The 22,135-nt window shown below is 31.6% G+C and overlaps 1 protein-coding gene across 2 annotated transcripts in view; it reads right to left on the bottom strand.

Annotated features, from left to right (window-relative positions):
- Positions 1-22,135, bottom strand: part of LOC124544085 (teneurin-a) — a 317,621-nt gene that overhangs the window by 111,443 nt on the left and 184,043 nt on the right. For both annotated transcript variants that reach the window (XM_047122505.1, XM_047122506.1), the window contains exon 6: positions 5,795-5,897. In XM_047122505.1, the coding sequence (XP_046978461.1) occupies positions 5,795-5,897 (103 nt within the window). The remainder of the gene's footprint in view (positions 1-5,794; positions 5,898-22,135) is intronic.

Here is a 22,135-nt window from a genome sequence, read left to right as displayed (position 1 = left end):
TTGTGTCGTACTATATATTTTTATTTATTAACAAGAAAAAATGAGTTGTCATCTCGACATTCATATTGATTCGGTCAGATTTTGAAAATAAAATAGTGTTTGATCATATTTTGACATTTTCCAAAATTCAAGAGTTATGTTGGAACAAAATCTGTCCGCTATTTACTGCCTTAATACATTCACACTTTTCGTTCTCTTTATAAATAATAATGTTCCAGAAATTTATTCTTTTAAAAGAGTGATTTATGCATAGACACGTCCTAGTAACAGATTTACTAATTAAATTGGCAACACTCTGAATTCCATTTATGTTTATTATCAAGTACTTTAATATAATTGTATACTTGAATTTTATTTAGAAATAAAAAATGTGACTTGAGAATAATTGCAGAAATAAAATGTAGTAACAGTGAGATTTACCTGGCGCGACGTGCTCTTGATATAATTGTGTAATTACGCTGTAAGCATCCTAACAGTAATTTTGCTTTAAACATTGTAGGTCATTTAAAAATAAATTTAATAAATCGCTTTGAAATTTACGTAACGTAACGAATGCTACGTAAATAAAAACACTCGATTCTTCAAAGGGACCTCCTTCTAATCTTTGTATTTAATTAGTTCAAGGATTTGATGAACAAACAAAATGAAAGTGGTATTTCATGTGGGGATTAGGTGAGTCGAAAGAGGGTAATTATGATTAATGATAGTATATGATTCGATTCCACTTACGTATTATAAAGGGGTAATTTTATTGCCTCCTCTTGTTTTTGAAGTTAGACTAATGAACATGATGACTCGACTAATTTATCATAGTTGTTCATTATTGTTTATTTTATTCCGATCCTTCCTAACGATAATAATGTTTATAGTAATAATTTAAAGGACTCGTCAAGCCGGTTTCACACCACATATTAATAATAATATTCATATTTTAACTAGGACACTCATGAAATTTGAAATCCGTTTAGGGGTATCAATGTTAACCTCAGTCCTTAAGGCTGTAAGTGATAAAAATTGTAGCATTTTTTTAATAGATATGTAAAGAGACTATCACCGACCATCTGTCATCTACAACAGTGAGGGCTTGCTGCTATGTTGCCAGATTTTAAAGATCCCTACACTCTGTGCCGTGGGTAGTAGGTGCCAGAGAGGATATCCTAGTCTCGGTGAGAAATTAAACGGCTTTCAAGGTGGAGTTCAGGCCTCTTATGTTGCAGAAGTGCACAGCGGTGTGGAATGTGTTGCCTAGTAGGAAGCGCAAAATTGCCCAACCGCACCCAACCCCACAATTTAGCGTTGGCAGTAGAGATATATCATTCAATATTTTATAATTTTACATATGTGATAAGCAACTTTACCTCACACCATATATATTTTTAATTTCAGTTAAACAAGCTATTACAGCTTTTTAAGTCCCAATTATTATTTAAATAACAGATAATGCTATTAAAGTTACAAATGGTGTAATTAGTATTTTATATTATGCTAAATAAATTATAATCAACTATAATGATATTTAGAGTTTAAGTACCAAAATATATAATGAAAATATGTCTCATAATATACTTATATCAAAAAATATTAGACATATAGCAACAATAGTAACAACTATTGATAATTATCAAAAAAAGATTACTTTAAAGTTAGTAGATTTTTTAATATCTATGAACAACGAATACAAAACTTTATACGCCTTTAAAACAACTTATCAAAAGTCCATCGACAGCTCTTGTCACGCCATTGAGACGGTCAAAAGCGGTATTTGCATTTAGATAGCAAACCAATACCGTTCAAATAACTTCAGCTAGTAAAAGTAATAACATAAAATGAGATTTTAAGGTTAGATCATGCATTATTTAGGTTCAATTTGAAAGCTAACGCAATGGGCGAGGGTCGTCTCGAATCGTGAACAGGCAAAATTGTGACCGCACTGGGATCTACCCTATACGGTATTAATGACCTTTGCTGTTTCAGTCATAGCGTATGTACGATATGAAAACCTCATTAATATTTTGCGTGTATCGTGTTACGTGTTTGTTTGTAAGTAAATATATATATTTTAAGCAAACGAGGTTTGTGTTCTTACATTAACTTCTTAGTTAACGACGAATAAGAGAGCTTGAATATTTATTTTGTTCAAAAAAAAAACATGTGACGCTTTTCATTTATATTTTTGTAAAATAATATATATTGTGTGTCTATTAAAATGTTGAACAAATACAAATACAACAACAACAAATACAGTATATTTTATAAATTATTCTATGAACATAGAATCGATTGAAAGCTTAAGTAAAGTATTTATATGTTTTTTTTATATAACTTCTTAAAATGTAGCGAGTAGCCTCGCCTACACAAATATTTAAGCATGATCAATGTACAATAAGAAATGCTTTTATATCTCACTAGTCTCCTGTAATACAAAAAGTGCTTTTTTTTTTCAAATCCAACCAGTATACCGTGAGATGAAATCAACGGAAAAAACAAGGTTAAAAGCTTAATATATTCGTATAGAAATAACTATTAATAAATCGTATAACAATGTTATAAAAATATTTTTAAGACACAAATACAAGCAATTAAATATTTAATAATCATTAACATACTTTTACTCATAAAAATCCTAGTTGTCTAAAAATGTCTATTTAATAAAAAAAAACAATCAGTACGACAGTCTATACATACTGTTTCTAAGAATATTTGTATAGAACACATTCAAATGCATTTATTACGAGAGGAACAAGTTTTGTACGAAAATAAGTATATAAAAAAAAAACATGAATATTTTCGCTATTTTAGTATATAAAGAAAGATGGAAGCGTACATTTGATTTTTGGATACGTATTTAACAAAAGCGAATGCATTCTCTAAAATTTTCAGCATAGCTAATTTTAAAATTGCATTTCAGTTTTTCGCTCAGCAAAAAGTAGATAAGGGGTTTTGGTGGTAAATAGATTCAGTAGAGCATTTCCATGTCTCGGTGGAGCGCGGCGAGCGGCGTAGGAGTACGTCCGGTGATCGTACACTGCAAACTAGCACATACTCGTTTGTAGTGCCATTTATATATAATTTGTACTTTATTTATATAAAGCAGGCAAGGAAATGAAGTTATTGACAATTAGGTACTACAAGAATCACATATATTGTTATATACATAAATATGCATTTTTGAATACAAATACTTTAATAATCATAAAAGTGATGATTTGTTTCAAAACATTTGTATGTTTCCTATATTTTCATTGTACAATTGTTTCGTTTATAATAATAACATTTTTGTTAGTTATTCTCATTATGCTCTATTCTCCTATTGTATAGTATAACTAACTGTTTTTTTATACATTATTTGTTAAGTTTATAATGTATGTAACAATACATTTTCATAATTATCGAATATTATTTTCGGAAAATTATTTTTATGTATACATTTTAAATTCTATACATTATATGCTTTCTATTCTAATAAAAGTATTTTAATCAAAGCAAAATAGTTACATAAAGGCTTTTATTTGAGACTAGCGGAATATGGGAAACGAAATACAGTTTCAGAATATTATTTTTATGTGTGCACGCTAAACGCAATGAACCGGTTTGTTAATGATTGGCAGTTCTCGTAAATATCTAGCCATTATTGCTTTTATGCAGAATATCTAGCATGCCATTGTTCAAATAACAAAACAAATACATTTTTTCCTCTATGTATTGCTTGCAAATTCATCTTTATTTAGGGTATACAAATGGTAAATTTGGAATTCATACTTTTATGAAAATGAATACTTATACTAAAATATTTTAAATATCACTACGAAAATATTAATATAATACTTTACTCGTTTCAAGTTGTCAGATGCCACAGACCTCTCAACAGTAGGTATATAATACTTAATAATAGCAAGAGAGACGAGATTTATAAGGACAAAATATCCGAGGATTTCTACTAAGTAAAGTTATCTGCAGTGTAACAAGACCTGACACGAACGGCTACGTACGTTAATTACATAAAATTGTGACGTCACTGGGGAGGATCGCTGCCTTAGGTGAAGTTGCACGGATGAGTTTCTAAATTCACTGCCGTTTAGCACACAATAACTAGCTTTGGAGGAATTCATTTTAACATAAAAATAGTATTATGAGAAAAGTTTCTACAACAGATTTATTACATACGTACATACATTTTAATAAATGGTATCCCAACTGAAAAACCTACATCTGTTTTTCAAAAGGTAAATGAACATACATTGCAGGTAAAAATTAGGGACGGATATTTCATAAAATAATACATGTTTTGAATACCTATAAGATTAAAAGTAATTCTAAAAATAGTTTTAGTAATCATTATATTTCGATATAAGAATTAAACTTTGTCGTCGAATTGATCTACTATCAACAAAAAGCGGTAAATTATATTATTCAATCATGAAGACTCGCACCAAAATAAATTAAAAATATCCGTTGACGGTGGAACAGTTCGAAAATGGAATACGCTTTATCGTTCATTCAACATTTAGGATTTCGCCGGCATAGAGACAAAAAAGTTCATTTATTTTGAAGGTAACAATTTGCTAACATTTAACATATCATCAACATTTTAAAATAATCTTTTTATCTTTAAGTATTCATTTCATTAATATACGAGTACAGATATCATTGATACTATCGAATAAAAAAATATGTTCGATTAGCAACAGGAAATAGTCTAACAGCGCTATTTAAAATAGGCTCTTCATTAAATAACTAAGCTACTAATTTATCCTACGTCCGGACGCAGAACTAGAATTAAAATGTAAGCTAGAAAACCTTCGCGTTTGAAAAGTTTAAAGTATTTTCTCACGGATAAGTTTAAATTAATGTAGAGCCTGTGACGCTCTTTGCTGTCTCGTGGAGGCTGGCGGGTTTGTCAATTTTTTATTAGCTTTGGAATCCAATTACAATTAGAGTTAATCGTATAATTTTAAAAAGTAAAAAAAATAAATAAATAACTAGAGCATTTCATTTTATATTTATTATATGTATATTTATTATGTTATATATATTTATTTCAGGAACAAGCTTTAATCAATTTACTTAAGAAAAGGAAATTGACTCTGCACATATTTTTATTACCAAGCAGCATCAAAATTTGAGTTCCAGGATTTTTTAAAAAATATTGATATTTCTATAATATGTTTGTCTATTTGCAAAAAAAATTGATTTAGAAAGAATAGATGATTTATGTTAAAAATTATAAAATATTACATTATTTTAAAGCTTTAAACGGACACTTAAAGCCGTTTTAGATCATATGTTTTAAATATTTCAAATTTTGTCTCCAAAATGTATTTGCCGATATTCATTCATTGTTAGGTCGGAATGCGGAAATTTACGATTCTTTTGACGAGAGCTAAGATTAATTTGGAAGGGCTCGAGAGCTCAAAGGAAATTTTAGAAAGTAAGTGCATTAATAAAGGTTTTTTAGTCTCCCGATAGGCACTCTTTTATCGTCAGAAATGTCTTTATTAAATTTATGGGCTTTCACGTGCACATTCAGTGACTTTATTGCTCAAGTCACAACTAAAATTTAAGCTTTTACATAGCTTTTTGTCCTTTGCTAAAAGGTTTTTAAATTGTATTGACATGTTGTGTTGATATTATTCGATTATTTTTTGATTCGAGTGCCATATGAGAAATATTTTAGCGGTGTTAACTTAAAAAAGTCACGCTACTGGGAAAACGCGACCATAGCTCGTTTTTTCGGAACCTGATTCCACCGTATCATTCAAAATTAGTCAGATAATAGTATATAATTATAGCAAACCTGTGATGACTTGAGCTGGAGTGTCCTGTTGTGGAGCTGGACATAGGAGAACGAGCTGGGTATGTGCCGGAACCACCATGTCCGCCTTCAGACATCACGAATTCTGAAACAAAATAATATATTATGAAAAAAATGTGGTTACTTAAACTAAGTGCTGCCTTCATGTCGGGATTTCGATAAGCGTATTTATAAATACTTATATTATATGCCGGTAATTGTTGGTCTATTGTCTAGTGTATACGGTTGATACCGGGATCAAAGGTTCAAAAACCTGTTAGGCTTGTGAGGAGAACGTTTGGAACTTAGTCCTCCGCGCAATTTTACTGCGAGTGGATGAATACACATGTAACAGAATTGACTGAAATTATATATTTTTTTTATTGCTTTTCTCACTATATTTTCCATCACTGCCCAGTGTGGGATAAATTTTATAAAAACAAAGTGATATTCTCGAGCTCTAACCACTGAGCCATTCCGGCAATTCTATTTTCCGTAGTAGCAGCCTTGTTTAAGGAAGTACTTCAGTAAATAGGTCAACATGTTAGCTTTATCCTAGTCCTCTTGTTTTTTGGTAGTGATTTTTACTTAATTTGGTAGTTGGTTGGATAGTTTAGTGGTAGTATTGGTGGCCTATACTTTTTGCCGAAGCGAAAATGCTGTAATACAAATGTATTGCGTATGTAAACAATCATATGCAAATGTTCTCACTCTCTCAATCCGTTGGAAAGGAAATCAAATATGATCGTAGAGATTTCTCTACGATCATATTTGATTCCTGACTTCCTCATTTTGAGGCCTCTCTCAGGCCTTCCGCAGGCACGGAAGTGTAAACCTGCTTCCTAATCCGGGATTCTTGACGGTAAAATTCAAAACCTACTGTTTGCCAGACCATAGATTTGAACCCGGAAGCTCGCGGTCCGCAGCCTATTAAAGCATTTTTGATCTTTATAATTTGCGGATACAGGTCTGTCTTGGCAATATTTTACACGAAATTGTTTTATTGCTTTTTGTAGCAAAAATATGTTTTCATTTTTTATATTTAGTATAACAAATAGTCCCTATGTTAATTTTCCGATCTCCGACGTCAAAATTGCGAAGAATCAAAGTGCTATCTTTTAATTTAAGGAATTGAAGGAAAAAGTTACAATGTATAATTTTTTTGTTGTTTGTGTACGTTCTGATCTCGGGTAATATACCAAATTTCAGCCGACTAGAATATTAGAAATACCCTAAGAACATGTTATTATCATAAGTGAGTCAGTGATGGAATTAGGATTTTTTAGATTTCAATAAAATTGAAAATATAAGAGTTAAACAATTAAAAACTTGACATCTTAAATAAGTCCGCTATTGACAACAAATCCCTAGAATTTTGTTAAAAACGCCAAAGCGCTGCTACAGAAGGTGCCCTTGTAATTCACAGTATCGCGTACTACCGTACCCACAAAACAAATGAAACAACTGTGTTATTTAACCTGCTAATTATTAATAAGTGAATATTAATACTATGTGTTTGCGTTTTATGACTGAAGGGAACACAGGGAAGAGATCAAATAATTAAAAAAAATGGCTAAATAAATCTGTATCTACTGTGGCGTTTTGAACGGGAAATCTCCTAATAAGCATCATTGACACTGACCTGGGTACTTTAAGTGTGCAATATTTTATGGAAGATGCTTTTTATCGCTTCTTTGCTAAGGTATTATTATAAATTGCCCTTATAGAAAGCAGGATCAATGAACACACTATTTAAAACGTTTTCACTTACCAATAGATTAATATACTTTTATGTATTCCACTTGTAACATTATTTATTTAAGTAGTTTTTTCATTTGGAATACATGGAATATATTTGATGTCGGTAAAAGTTTATACAGAATCGTCAAGATAGCACCAATTAAATAGTAATTATTCTTTTGACGAATAGCAACACTGTGTATTGCTGCGTGCCGAGTGAAATGATGATTGTGCCAGTATAATTATAAACACACCCGTCATAAGATGCGTAGTTGACGTCACTAGAACGGTGTAATAATTCTAGCATTAGTAATGTCTGGGGGCAATCGCAACTATGGTTACTATTTAATATCATCATTTGTAACTACATATATTAACTTAATAAATAATAATTTAAAAAAAAACGATTTTATTATTTAGCTTTGTAATTTTATAAAAAGTATATAATACTACAGTAAACCGGTAAGTACCACATTGTTAAGAAAAGCTCGTATAAATCATACATAGACACGAAATCCGATTACATCTGTTCTCGACGGAGCGAAGCCGATCTCCTTTTCATCTCCGCGTGTTGTCTTCGTGTTCTGCTTTCTCATCTATCTTTGTTTGAAAATTCCCTTGTGCATTGTAAACTAACGACTTAATACTCCAGATCGACATGATCCTGTCCTTTTCAAATACGACAACTCTCGGATAAAACCAAGATACAATTTAAATTGAATATAAAATTTATCATAAAATCTATAATTGACATACAATTAATTATTTTATTTTATTAAATTGTAAATGTTAGTATTTTGATCAAAAGTTACTCTAGAAATTCCTTTGCTGTTGCGACGTCTCTTTTTATTTGATAATGAATTATATATGAATACAGTTTTTTATTAATCTATCAATCAATCAGCCCATTTCCGTCCACTGCTGGACATAGGCCTCTCCAATGGCACGCCACTGAGATCGTTTTTGGGCTATTATCATCCAGCTCCTGCCAGCCGTCTTGCGTAAGTACATTTTTTAACATTTCAAATAACAAATTGAGGATCTTTATGGCTTTGGAATTTAAGCCTTGTCTTATCATGAGCAAATAAAAAAAATTTAAATCTCTGGTAAAAGTTTGATGAGCATAAAATATAGCGTGAAAGATAAAGCAAGAATTAAACGAATAAGATAATGATTAATGATAAAAAAATTAAATAAATAAGAAACGGGTGAATGGACTGTAAATACATAGGATTAATTTACAATCAACGACTTTATTTGACAATAACATGAAATATTCATACATTAGTATGAATATTCGTGATTAGTACATTAAATTATATCCAGTTGGTAAGATTTGTACTCTCTTTGCCGAGAGAATGGAATGCACTTAACTGTATTTGCACTTACATTTATGCACTGTATGTCCTGCGCAGTTCACTAGTCACCCTCGATAAGGGTTGGCGTGCCCAAAATATGTTAAGGTGAACAGTTTCTAATTATGAATTATTTTTTTTGTAATGTGGATATTATTAAACTCTTTGAACTTATGAACATTCGATTTGAATTTTCAACACCAATGATTATTATTATAAGAATTATTTAAATATTAATTAAAAACCTCAGATTATTAAAAGGAATTGATCGTAACAAAAACATTAGCTTTATTAGTGAGGCGACTCATACAATAAAATCAAAAAGCGTATTTTTGCAGACCGAGGTGGAATGAGATCGGTCTCACGACGAGCGCTAACTATCAATCCTTCTGTCACGCTATCGACAGGGCATTTGTTTGCTTTCACCATTTTTGTCTTAGTGTTTTCTCGCTCCTTTGGTATATTTTCGTCGCATGTCCGGCGCCGCCGATCAATCCATCGAGTGCGGCCTTTGAGCATGATAGATGTAGACTTGTCTACGATCTTCACCAACTACATGTATTACGTATTGTAATTTGTACACATGTATTGCCTATTTTATTTGGGGTCTAAAAATGTAGAGAAGTCTTGATGATGCAGTGTTTTGATATATTTAGGACAAACTAATTGAAAAATCAAAAGTAAATCAAGTAAGACAACCGAAATCGACTAGGCAGTGACATTTCTTAATTAACATATTTCCGTATGTTTCATTTTGTAATTACTGTAATTACACTTAATTAATTAATTAAATTTTCGGTTCGATATACGTATTCACAAAAACCCACTTATGGATTCAATGTGATATTATTTTCTTATCATTAAAACAGAAAACTGTGACAATATATACTAAGAAAATATGACGTTAACATTTTTAAGTATTGATTATGACGTGTCTATAAATATCATATTTTATAAATCTTCCGTAGGAACTTGTCACGATATTCATCTTTTATGATATTTAATATAAACGATAATGTATATATTATTTAAGCTATACGCTTAATATAAGTCAGTTATATTTTAATAAATTAACTAAAACATACAATTTGAAGTGACGATCCAAAAAAAATAGAATTGATCTTTAAATAGACGAAATAAGGGTTATTTTAGATTGAAATTTCCTGAACTTCGACCACCGTAAAGCGGAGGTATTTTAATTTTTGACGAATGTTCTAGCTGAGATGATAGGACGTGATGAGATGATTCGGAGTCTCGCTCCCCTTGATAAACTGCCGCCTGTCGAAATTCAGTAATACATAGCTTCCCGTATTCCGTTTTGTTTATCATCTTGCAAATGTATTACATAGGTCTTCCGGCTTGTATAATATGTAAATATACGACTGAAGCGGAAGAAATGAAAACAAATCTGTCGGCTCCTCGTTATTCATTGCAAACGTAATGTTTATTTATAGCTTTATCTGTATCTAAATCGATTGTAAAGGTATTTGCTGTGTGTCACTGTAGTCACAACAACTTTACCTAGTAAAATTTCATTTGAAATATTACGACGTTTTACACACACACACACACACACACACACAAACACACACACACACACACACATAGCCAGAGTGGAACAGTTACGTTTGCGTTAATTTTTATATGAACATCTCTATAGTTAATTCTAAGCGCTCGGTAAAGTATAAGATAATAAGCAACAAATCATAGCGCGAAGCAATTATGTTAATATAATATTAATTTGGGTATTTACGAATATAAGATACTCATTATACAATAACGGTAACATTGTTTCTTTGAACTGTAAAGTTTACTATAAATCATTATTAGTTATTTCATTATAAACTATGTGAAACATTGTCATTAGTAAAATAGCAATTTAACAGTACTTTAATTTCATCTCTTAGAGGAGTGTAATCGAGAGAAAATGAAAATTGATCGTTCCTAACTAAGATAAGTTTGGAAAGTTATGATGGAATGGAAGTGCTTCCGCGACGAGCGCGACGAGTAAAAATGTTCGTCACTGATTTACTTTCAAAGTAAGTAATTATTGTTCAAACAAGAGAAGGTAAAATCCATTTATCAAGCCTTTGTTGTGCTATCAGCACTGGTAACTCTGAACTATCTAAAACGATTACTATACGTATAAGCTATCCTCGTAGTTGAATACTGATACAATTATTATTTTTTGTATAATTTGTTACGGGGAAAAATTATTGGATTTTGCAATATCGAGTATGTAATAACGTAAGCAAATTAAAATCGGTCAGACGTGTAATATCGGTTATGAGGTTAAAATATAATACTCTGTTGTATATTCCGTATTTTCCATTTAAAGATGAACGTTTCATACTCAATATATAAAGATGAAAGGTGGATGAAAATATGACAGCTGACATAAAAATTCATGTAGAGCTTTCATGAATACCATATGAGGTGGTAGCTATTTTTCATATAAAATCGGCATGGAATCAAAGTCCACATGTCCGCGTCGGCCTACCTTAATTTTCCTCCATACCGCACGCACTGAATACCAAAGAAAGGACGGACATCAGTAAACCCGACCACTACGAGATTTCCATACAAATTTTCCATACCATTGCATTTAAATATGAAATGATTTTATTAAATTATATGAAATACTTTTATACAGAATGATATGTTAGGAAACAAATATTGTATGCGATTCTCTATAATGTCGGGAAAGATCCGACAATGCCAGAGTAATTTCGCTTATTTCGCCCCAAATTACTTAATCTCGTTTACGGCCTTTTGAAGATCGTACCAAGTTTCGTAAAGTTTGTGTGTAATTTATTGTTTACCGTCACTCTTTCGTTTATTTTGCTAAAGTTAACAATGCAAAACATTTTTGATTATAATTAATTTATATACATATCTTATAATTGGCCTTTTAGACAATAAACAAAATATCAAATTAAAAAAATATATGTGATAATGTAGGCTTTGAACTTAAAACGAATAAAAATGGTTGTTGTATCTTATTCCAAATTCGATTGTATTTAAATATATATTAGTCGACCTTAAGATTAAATTATTTAAGAGTGGATTTGGATTTTATGCAAGCTAATTTGGGTACGTTTACTTCACTTCACTGTTATTGTAATTCGGTTGCAAAACAACACATTGTATTTGAAGGGTTTGAAGGATTAATAAACCAAATTACAGTAAATACACAGTAATACAATGTAACATTTAAAATCTCAAAGTTGTCGATACATTAACGATTAATATTTCTAACAGTGAGATTTTCTATGAGGGTGAATACTTACCACCTTATGGGCCATTTGTGTATTTGTATTCCCAATTCAAAATTATAGAAAAGCAAAACAAGCAGTTTAATTACATTAGATATGAATTGACAATAAATTAAAAATAATAAGTAAGTATGACTAAGAGATTATCGAATCGAATTTGACAAATTAATATTACCATTTACAACAAATACAACAACAACAACAACAACAAAATACAACAAATAGTAAATTCCCACTGCTGGGCTAAAGGCCTCCTCCCTTTGAGAAGAAGGTTTGGAACATATTTCACCACGCTGTTCCAATGAGGATTGGTGGAATACACATGTGGCAGAATTTCTATGAAATTTGTCACATGCAGGTTTCCTCACGATGTTTTCCTTCACCGCTGAGCACGAGATGAATTATAAAGACAAATTAAGCACATGAATCAGCGGTGCTTGCCTGGGTTTGAACCCGCTATAATCGGTTAAGATGAACGCGTTCTAACCTTTCTTTCACTGGGCCATCTCGACTCATAATATTACCATTTATAAATTTATATTTTGATTTTAATACTAAAAACTGTAATGGCGAAAGCGATGAGTATTCTTAGTAAAAACTAAAATGATATACATACATGTGATTTTTAATACATATTCAAACGATTCAAATAAGAAGTTATTCAGTTCAATATCAAAGACGCAAGAAATTTGACATGGATATTTTAACTAAGAATTTAATATTAACTAAAATGAAGGTTATTCCCCCAAAAGTTCTGAACACAGTCGCTAATAACGAAACTTGTGGTTAATAGGGTGGGGTAGAGCACCGAGCTTGGGTAAATTTTCGAGACAATTCAATAGGAAAATCGGCCTTTGTGAAAGTTCTATTGTGTGATACATTTTCTGAGCATCATGTCATGAAGCCTTGTATAATCCCCGCCGGAATGTAATTAGGTCTCTTGCATAATCCTCACGTCATATTCACTGAACGAATGCGGTAATAATATTCAGGCGAGTTGTAAGCGTTGTTTATTCAATATGAAAGACAAACATAAAAGTAACGATTTTCCTTTGCAAAAATTTCATATAAATATTTTATTCTCATATAATAGATAAAACCGAATGTACTTTTTAACGAGATGGATTATCGTAAAAACTGTTGAACCAACTAGATACTTAGTAGTTATTGTTTGATGGTGTACTTTTTAACAATTATATAATAATAACAATTTTAGTATTGAATGTTATAATAATTACGTTCGTGTGTGTAGAGGTATGGTAATAAAATGAAACTCTCACGGATTTATAGATACATATAAGCTCGCTTTTATCGAGAGTACATTTTCAGCGCTATGCCGCGCGGGCATATCGAATCTTTATGACGTCATTAAACATATTTTTATGAGGACACCGCGGTGTAGTATATTATTAGTTAGAGGGAGTTAGCGATACAATCCCATTTCATTGGTCAGTTATTCGCAAAGTAAACCTTCATCAAAATTGACAATGTGCGTGGCTCATAAAACATTTACGGTGCGATATAGTGACACGCCCGCATCGAATGAAATCACGATGATGCACGTATTACACAAAATGAAAAGTGCTTTTACGTTTAAATTTTATCGTTCGATTTTTACATGCACGTATTTTCGAAACATTTGGTTTTTCACAAGTCGCCTAGGACTGAAGTAAGCGCTGTTAATGGATATGTGATTTTGATATATTTTTCCACGTAAAAGCCATCTGAGGGTCATTAGAAATATTTTATTGGTCACATATGCAAAATATATGAATGTTATATTTTCAAATATTATAAGTTTTATTTGTTATGTGAAAATTATAATATTCAATAACACTAGTAACATTATAAATTCCATTATAATTATGTCTGATATCTCTTTACGTTTAAGAAGCGGAGCCGATTTAGATGAAATTTCGCATTGAGATAGTTCGAGTCCCGAGGAAGATCATAGGCTATCTGTTTAAATCACTCCCCAAAGAGATCGTTTTATCTGTGGTGACGGTTTGTGTGATATTGGTTTTGAATTTGTTCTATTGGTTTTGTTGAATTTCGTACGGGTAAAGCCGCAGGTTCAGCTAGTGTTATATATGTTCAAATATGGATAACAAATTTTGGGCTATCCATATTTAAACAAATATTTACATTTTGCGGTCCCCAGAGGTTTTAAATTGAGTTTGTAATTAAGTATTAGTATTATTTAATATAATATTTTCCGTGAATCTCGATTTGGTTTTCATTTAAGATCCTCTCTTTTAGCGTTATACAGGCTTTTATTTTTTTTTTGATAATAAGGATGTTTGTGTCTAACTGATACAATAAAAAACTCGGTATCGGAAATGATGGACCATAACTGGACTACCTCGGACTACTTCGGACATCTCGTCAAAATTCTAAGTTTCACCCGCACCATCTTGATGTCCGAAAATCCACAACAGCGCGATTTCTTAGACATTTTCTGCCTCGCACAACCACTTTGTGGAACCAGCTTTCGCCGGCGGTTTTTCCGAACCGATACGACATGGGAACCTTTAAGAAAAGAGCCTACTCCTTTCTTATATATCCTATTTTATATTGCACTGCGTATGTTTAATTAGTTGGATTTAAGGTAAAGTATACTTATACAAAAATACAAGCAATAAGAGATATAATATTAGAAAATCATGTATTTCGGGATTTTATTTTTTATTCAATCATGACTAATTTAATATTATTTTCTGAATATAATATGCTGAAGCCTTATCACTTTCACGATTAAATTGAAAAAGTACTATATTGTTGTATATTGCTCCCCCAGAACAGAACATTGTAAGAAGCTGATAGAATGCCGTATTGATTCACTAAATTACCGCGTAATTGAACCAAATATCTGAGTGAAGCTCAAGTAATGAAAGCAGATAAAGGCAAGCGTAGAGAGAACGAGGGGTTTATTCAATTCGACCGCGGGCTCACCCTGACACTGACTTAAGTAGATAGTTAAGATTTAGCCAAGAAAGCACCTACCGGCGCCCACTAATGTGTACTCAGAAAGTAGTCTCGCCTCAAGAATTGGCCGCTTAAGTACCTACAGCTGAAACTTGCCGCCCATTAGTTACTTCCCAGAACACATTATAGTTTAACTTTTGTTCTTTACTCACGGAAAACAAATAGTAGCCTGAGCAGGTGCTATCAAAATAGTTTTATTTGTTACGTATTGAATGTGTACCTTTGGAAAAACAACACGTTCACTAGAAACTTTAAGAACTTTGTTAACTTATCTATTTGCTTTAGGTGTATGTTGTAAGGTTAATTTCTATAAATTAGAGGCTAAGTTTAACTTCTCAAAGTGCCTTATAGAGCTCTTTAAAGTGTCGACTTAGTTCTTCCCAATTAATAACACACCTTATCAGTAGTAGTACGTTGTGTGAAACGACGAGTTTTTTTGTTAATACGTCGATAGAGTTGTAACTTTAATATTTAATTATTACTGGCATATTAACAAATTGCTTTAATATAAACATACTACCGGATATTTAAATATGCTGTTGACTGGATATTCGCTTTTATTGCTTCACTTTTATATGCGCTCAACATCTTCCATAATCTGAGGTCTTATTTAAAAAAAAAATGCTTACGAATATTGGATGATCGTAGGAAAAGTTGGCAGCAAGACTTGACATTGCACAAGAGATCAACATACTCACCCGTAGCACTCGTGTTTCAATACCTGAGCTATGTCAACTATCGAAACGTTTCACTGAAATAACTTAGAAGGTAAGACCGTGCACTTTACTCGATTGGATTCGAGGTGGACGGCCAATAAGACCACACTTGGACTCGATCAAAAGTGCGAAACAGGTAAAAGAAACGATACATATGTAGATAGGTGAGGATATATTTGGATGTTTAAAAAAGAAACAATTGTGTACATTTTATGTGGAAATTGTAATTGTTTTTAACATTTGCAGTGTGAGTGCATTCAGAACAAACGACTGTTGCTAGTTAAATACATATTTCTCTTTGAAAATATATATAAAATGATAGAGAACACATATCTACAGGTGGGTTTTATAAGACTTAATTTTATAACATTGATGAGCACAAAGAAATATGTTTTGAAATCCATATCCTACAAAGGTTGAAATGAGACGAAAGTTGGTTGGTTGCTTCGACTTTTTAAGTTAGAAACAGGGAAATTTGCGTTTAGACGTTCTACCTTTCATCCCAGTTTTATTGGTACTATTATTGGTCGATTTTATAGTATCATGTTTTATGATATTACTCTATTATGGTATTTATTTTGGGTTAAGGCTTCAGACATAGAAATAGTATATTTCACAAAGTCATCTGGCTGACTTCCTTTGAAGTATTTTCAATAAAATAATTCTTATGGGGCAATATTCCTAATAATATTCTGTAATTGAAAAAAAAAACAATCATTATTCTGGCAGAACTAGTTAATATTAGAGGTACAGGTATTCTCTATCTATATTTTTTTATAAATTAAATTACTCATTTTTTTATGAATTTAATTATTGGACGTAGGGTACAACAATTAAATTAATTTTAGGTTACATTATTGAGATAAAATTTATAATTAATTAAATATAAGCCATTAAAAAACATTTGTAAAATTAAAGAATAAATCTTGAATAGAGTAAATTCTATTTTTTATTATAATTAATCTTATGTCTTGTAATAAAATCAGTTCAACAAACCTTTATACATACATATATTTAATATAAATTGTTATTCATTTAATCCACAATTATTTAGTTATTTATGTTATTATAATATAATTAAAATATACTTTGTATTAAGCGTTGAAAGAGAGTTTTCTCATACAGAGTTAATTTACGAAGACCCTGAGCTGCTAAAGGTTCAAAGAGAAATGCACATTAATTAAACGCGAAAATAGTAAACTTAATTACGATATGAAACATATACTTATAGCACATAACTCCGAAATTCATCCTACATATATCTGTGGAGATAAAAACTGATTCTATGCATATCTGATTTGATCTCATTCGTATGTTTACGTAAAATCTACTTCGCAAAGGAATCTTTATCTACATAATCAGAGTCAGCGAGACGTTGTCGAAATATGAAACGAAGTGTCCCAGAGAGGTAGACGAGTATTTAAAGAAGCTATGAATATGAAACAATATTATTGCTGATGCATAGAGTTATATGAAATAATAGTAAATCGTAAAAATTCTCGGACGTAATGTAATAAAAATCTAATAATACGAAAGTAGTCAAGAAATACTTTTACGTAAAGATATAAAGCAATTCTATTATTAAGAATGTAATATTACAATTGAAAAGATATTAAATTTGAAATATCTCAGACGATATCACATGAGCTCAGCACAATAGATGGGTTCGAAGGCAATATAATGTATAAAACGAGTATTATTCGCATGATCAAATCTCCTAATAAGTTGGATCCCACAGCGTTCAATGTGGCGAGAGCTAATACCCCGCCTCTCTCAGCCCGTCACTCCTGGCTCCACACGACTAAACAATTATAGCGTTATATATTATATTGCTTAGCTTCTTTTAATTAAGTGTTATGTTACATAGCCTATAAACTATATACGACTTTAGTGCCAATGTGACGTGGCTTAGTTCTTAGTCAGATCTTTGTTTTTTTTTTAACAGCTGAATGTCCTACGATTGTTAAGCTTATATTTCTTTTTCTTCAAACTCATGACGAGGATAATTGTTGCGTATGAATATATTCATATTTCTAGCAACTGTGTAATCATTGTACTTGCGTTGGCAAAAAAAGGCAATTATTTTCGTTAATTCTCTGAAAGGCCTATATTACGTGAAACAAAATAGCTAACACTTGTTTTTATGTTGTGTTTCATTAAGATATAAAGGAGTTTCATTTATTTATATTTTGCCTCATTTTTGATTACAATGACACACATGACTAGACAATAATAATAATACATGGGTACATATATATGTTATAGATTATAACCGATCAGAGCAAATCGGAAAGTATGATTTCATGGTCACATAATACTCATAACACGTGTACGGGGCACATGTCATTCGTCACAGATTTCATAGCGTGAAATGACGCTGCGTTACTTGACGGCTTGCGGTGGTGTGGCGAGGCGTGGTGTAGACGGACGCGGTCGCGAATACTAGCTAACTGAAATCAATTACCGCGCGATATTGCAAATTAATTATGTCACTAATACGATATTCAATTAAATCAAATTGACGTAATTGACTGCGTTTGTAATTACACCCTTAATATTATATGTATGATTGTAAAATACATCCAAAAATTTATGCGAAAAATAAAAAGTGAAAATTTATTCTACATTCTACTTTTTGGCTATACACCGCAAAATAATGTTAATTTATTGATTATAGGAACTTACATTTTTGATACAAGTTACAAATACTAAATTAAAACCACAAATCAATTTTAATTTTAAATATATTCTACAAACAAATCGTCGAGTCGAGATGGCCCAGTGGTTAGAACACGTGCATCTTAACCGATGATTGCGGGTTCGAACCCAGGCAAGCACCGCTGATTCATGTGCTTAATTTGTCTTTATAATTCATCTCGTGCTCAGCGGTGAAGGAAAACATCGTGAGGAAACCTGCATGTGACAAATTGTCATAGAAATTCTGCCACATGTGTATTCCACCAACCCGCATTGGAACAGCGTGGTGGAATATGTTCCAAACCTTCTCCTCAAAGGGAGAGGAGGCCTTTAGCCCAGCAGTGGGAATTTGCAGGCTGTTGTTGTTGTTGTTGTTGTACAAACAAATAGCAATACTTAGTATATATAGTTGAATTCCGATATAAACTATGAGTAAGTCAGTGTAACTACAGACATGAGGTATATAACATCTTAAACCTCAAGAGTGGTGATGCATAGTGATATTAGAATAGATAAAAGCTCCTTTCAGTACTATCTCTATGCTGCAATGATGACCACTTAAAACCAGGCCCATTTGTAACTCTGCCTACCTATGACATGACATTAAAAATGGACTATTGATTTTATTTGATTTAAATTTCCGAGCGAAATTCAAGTGACTCTTCAAGTCCTTAGATGCTTGAATTAAAACAAAGTTAATGGATCTTTGAATTTCGTAGCGAGTATCTTGACAAATTTCACGTTATTTATAAGGCAAGGGTGGATAGAAAATCTTAATAATTCATTTGTTATTGTATTAATGATGGCTTCTGGACACTTAAAGTGTACCTACTGCTGTTGTTTCCCGGCGTGAATACAAAATGTCCGTTTCCGTCCACGCAATCCTCACATTAAGGCTGTCAGTCAGTAAGGCAGCGTTTATTGGCAGCTTTACTCTCTGTCCAATAGCAAATGACAACGTAATTTAAATTAACTATAAATTTAATAATAAATATAACCTTCCAGTTATTAAGTTAAATATAATTAAAAACTTTACTTACAATTTACATAAAAAAAAACAAAAGACAGTAAACTTTTTATTGGATGCGATATACAATACAACTACATATTTTTATGCGTAGTTGTAACCCAATGTCACAGTGATATAAAGTGATACAAAGAAAGGACTTTCAGTCAGTAATTTTAAAATTTTGATGTAGGTAGACTGTTAAACAAATTTCCTATATATTTCTATATATATTTGAAGCCCGCGGCTTTACTCGCGTTTTAGGGGTTTGTTTGTTATGAGTTAGACAAGAAAGTACCCTATGTCCTTCTTTGGCAGTTCTTCAAAATTGTTTCATATCAAATTTCATCAAATTCGGTTCAGCGATAAGATCTTGAAAGAACGACAGACAGACAGAGTTACTTTCCCATTTATAATATTAGCATAGGTAAAATTATAGTCACTTTCATAGATCCAGGAGTCATTACATACAGGTGTAGTAAATAGCTATCTAACAAAGCATACGCGTGTATTAGTAATTAGGTATTAATTAACGCAACATGAAGCATATAACAAAATTGGTAACTCTTATTATTACTTGGAAATCATACGAGAACTTTTATACCTTGGAAAAAGTATTGGCTTATTGGAATGTTCAATTTAAATTTTATTATATTATATACTTTAATAACATTTTATTAATATTCGATAGCTTAGCTCACAAATATGTTTTAATTGGAATGGTTTTTAAACTATTTATATATATTATTATTAAGTTACCTATTGCGTTGGTTTTAAATCATATTAACTTATATACCGATTAATATACCGCCAAGACATAGTAAATACAGAAACACGTACATGTGTATGATGTTATAATGTATGCCAGGATTTCTTAGTATAATATCATATTTGTTGAAATATGTTATAATAGAATATCGATGCTGATTAATTAATTATAGCTTACTGAGAACAGGTATATGAAACATATGTATTTGCTTGAACCCTCATTGGTTTAGTCGCTAGTTGATGAGTCTGAAAATTCCGAGCTCCTAGATTCATGTCCGTGTCGGATGATTAAAATTATACCCAAAGTTTGGCCTTGCGTCTCGAACCTCGGATTATAAATATGAAGAGATAGAGAATGCCACTCTGTTTGCAAATCTCTTGCACAGTTAATTATCCTTCGTTGAGAATCGTTACAGAAATCACTCAGGAGGACATAAAAGGTTTTACTGATTGTATAATGACGTAAAGGCATTATAGTGTACCCGTCCTACATGTCATTAGATGAAAACTGACAAGTTTATGAAGCACATTCGAGGCTAATAACAGTTTTTGTGACACTAAACAAGAAAAAAGCTTTCCCCATTTAACGGAGCGTAAATGTGTACTCCATGTTACCGCCGCCCTTAAGCAGACATTATTAGAGGGGTGTCGCACGGTGGACATAAAATTTTGTTGCGATTTTTCCCTAATACCCCTAAGCTGTGCGTTGTAGGTCACGCTGGTAAAAGTTACCCAGAGTCAAATAAGGGTAATGCAATATTTGAATAAGTGTTAAAAAAGAGGTGTGATATTAGGCTTGTAAGATTTGATCTACATTTTTAATCGTGTATTTATTTTAAGGATATAACGGGACATAAAAATCGTCGCAACTATAGATACGCAAAATGAAGATCTAAGGAGAAGAAGTAAGCGATGAAGAAAACTAATTATAGCGTAAGAAGTGACGACTTAGACTTTTATTTTATTTCCTAATTTAAAAACATGAATTTTAATTAAGTTATTATCGATGTTAAAGCAGTTTATATTTAGCGATGAGAAAAAGTAAAGTAACAGCCTGTAAATTTCCCACTGCTGGGCCTCCTCTCCCATTCAGGAGAGAGTTTAGAATATATTCCACAACGCTATTCCAATCCGGGCTGGTGGAATGCACATGTATTTTGCACAATTTCGATGAAATTAGACACATGCAGGTTTCCTCATGTTTTCCTTCGCCGCCGAGCACGAGCATAGTAGTGCTTCCCTGGGTTTGAACCTGAAATCATCGGTTAAGATGCACGCGTTCTAATCATTGGGCCATCTCAGCTCATAGCTATAAGAAGTTCAACTTAACTGAACCAAGTAATTAATAAAAATGTCAAGTACCGACTTTTGATCGAAAAATAATATTATTTAGCTAATCTTGCTATTGTCTAATAGCAAGAATAGCTAAATAATTGTACACAGGCACTATAAATGTGCTTGGTTATTTTATAATAAAAGTTTTAAACGACCGCCAAAAAAAAATTGGTGTGAAAAGTATTTGTGTTTGATGAGAGTCTGTCTTAGAGTCTTGAGACAGACTCTCATTACCTTAAATTTTTTTATTGGTTTCATACATTTTTTCTCGATTATTATTAAATCGAATATTAAATCCATTTAAATAAGTCTAAATTAAAATTGTATTGGATGATAATTATCAAATGTAATCCGAAGAAATTCATATTTAGAAAAAGTTTTTGTTCAATTTAATAACTAAGTTTTCTTTTCTTTTACATATACGATTATTTTAATCATTAAAAATTTTTCGATGATTAATATATTGT

This window comes from Vanessa cardui, chromosome 4 (genome assembly GCF_905220365.1).
Source record: "Vanessa cardui chromosome 4, ilVanCard2.1, whole genome shotgun sequence".
Lineage (NCBI taxonomy): Eukaryota > Metazoa > Arthropoda > Insecta > Lepidoptera > Nymphalidae > Vanessa > Vanessa cardui.
This window is presented reverse-complemented; position numbering and strand designations above follow the sequence as displayed.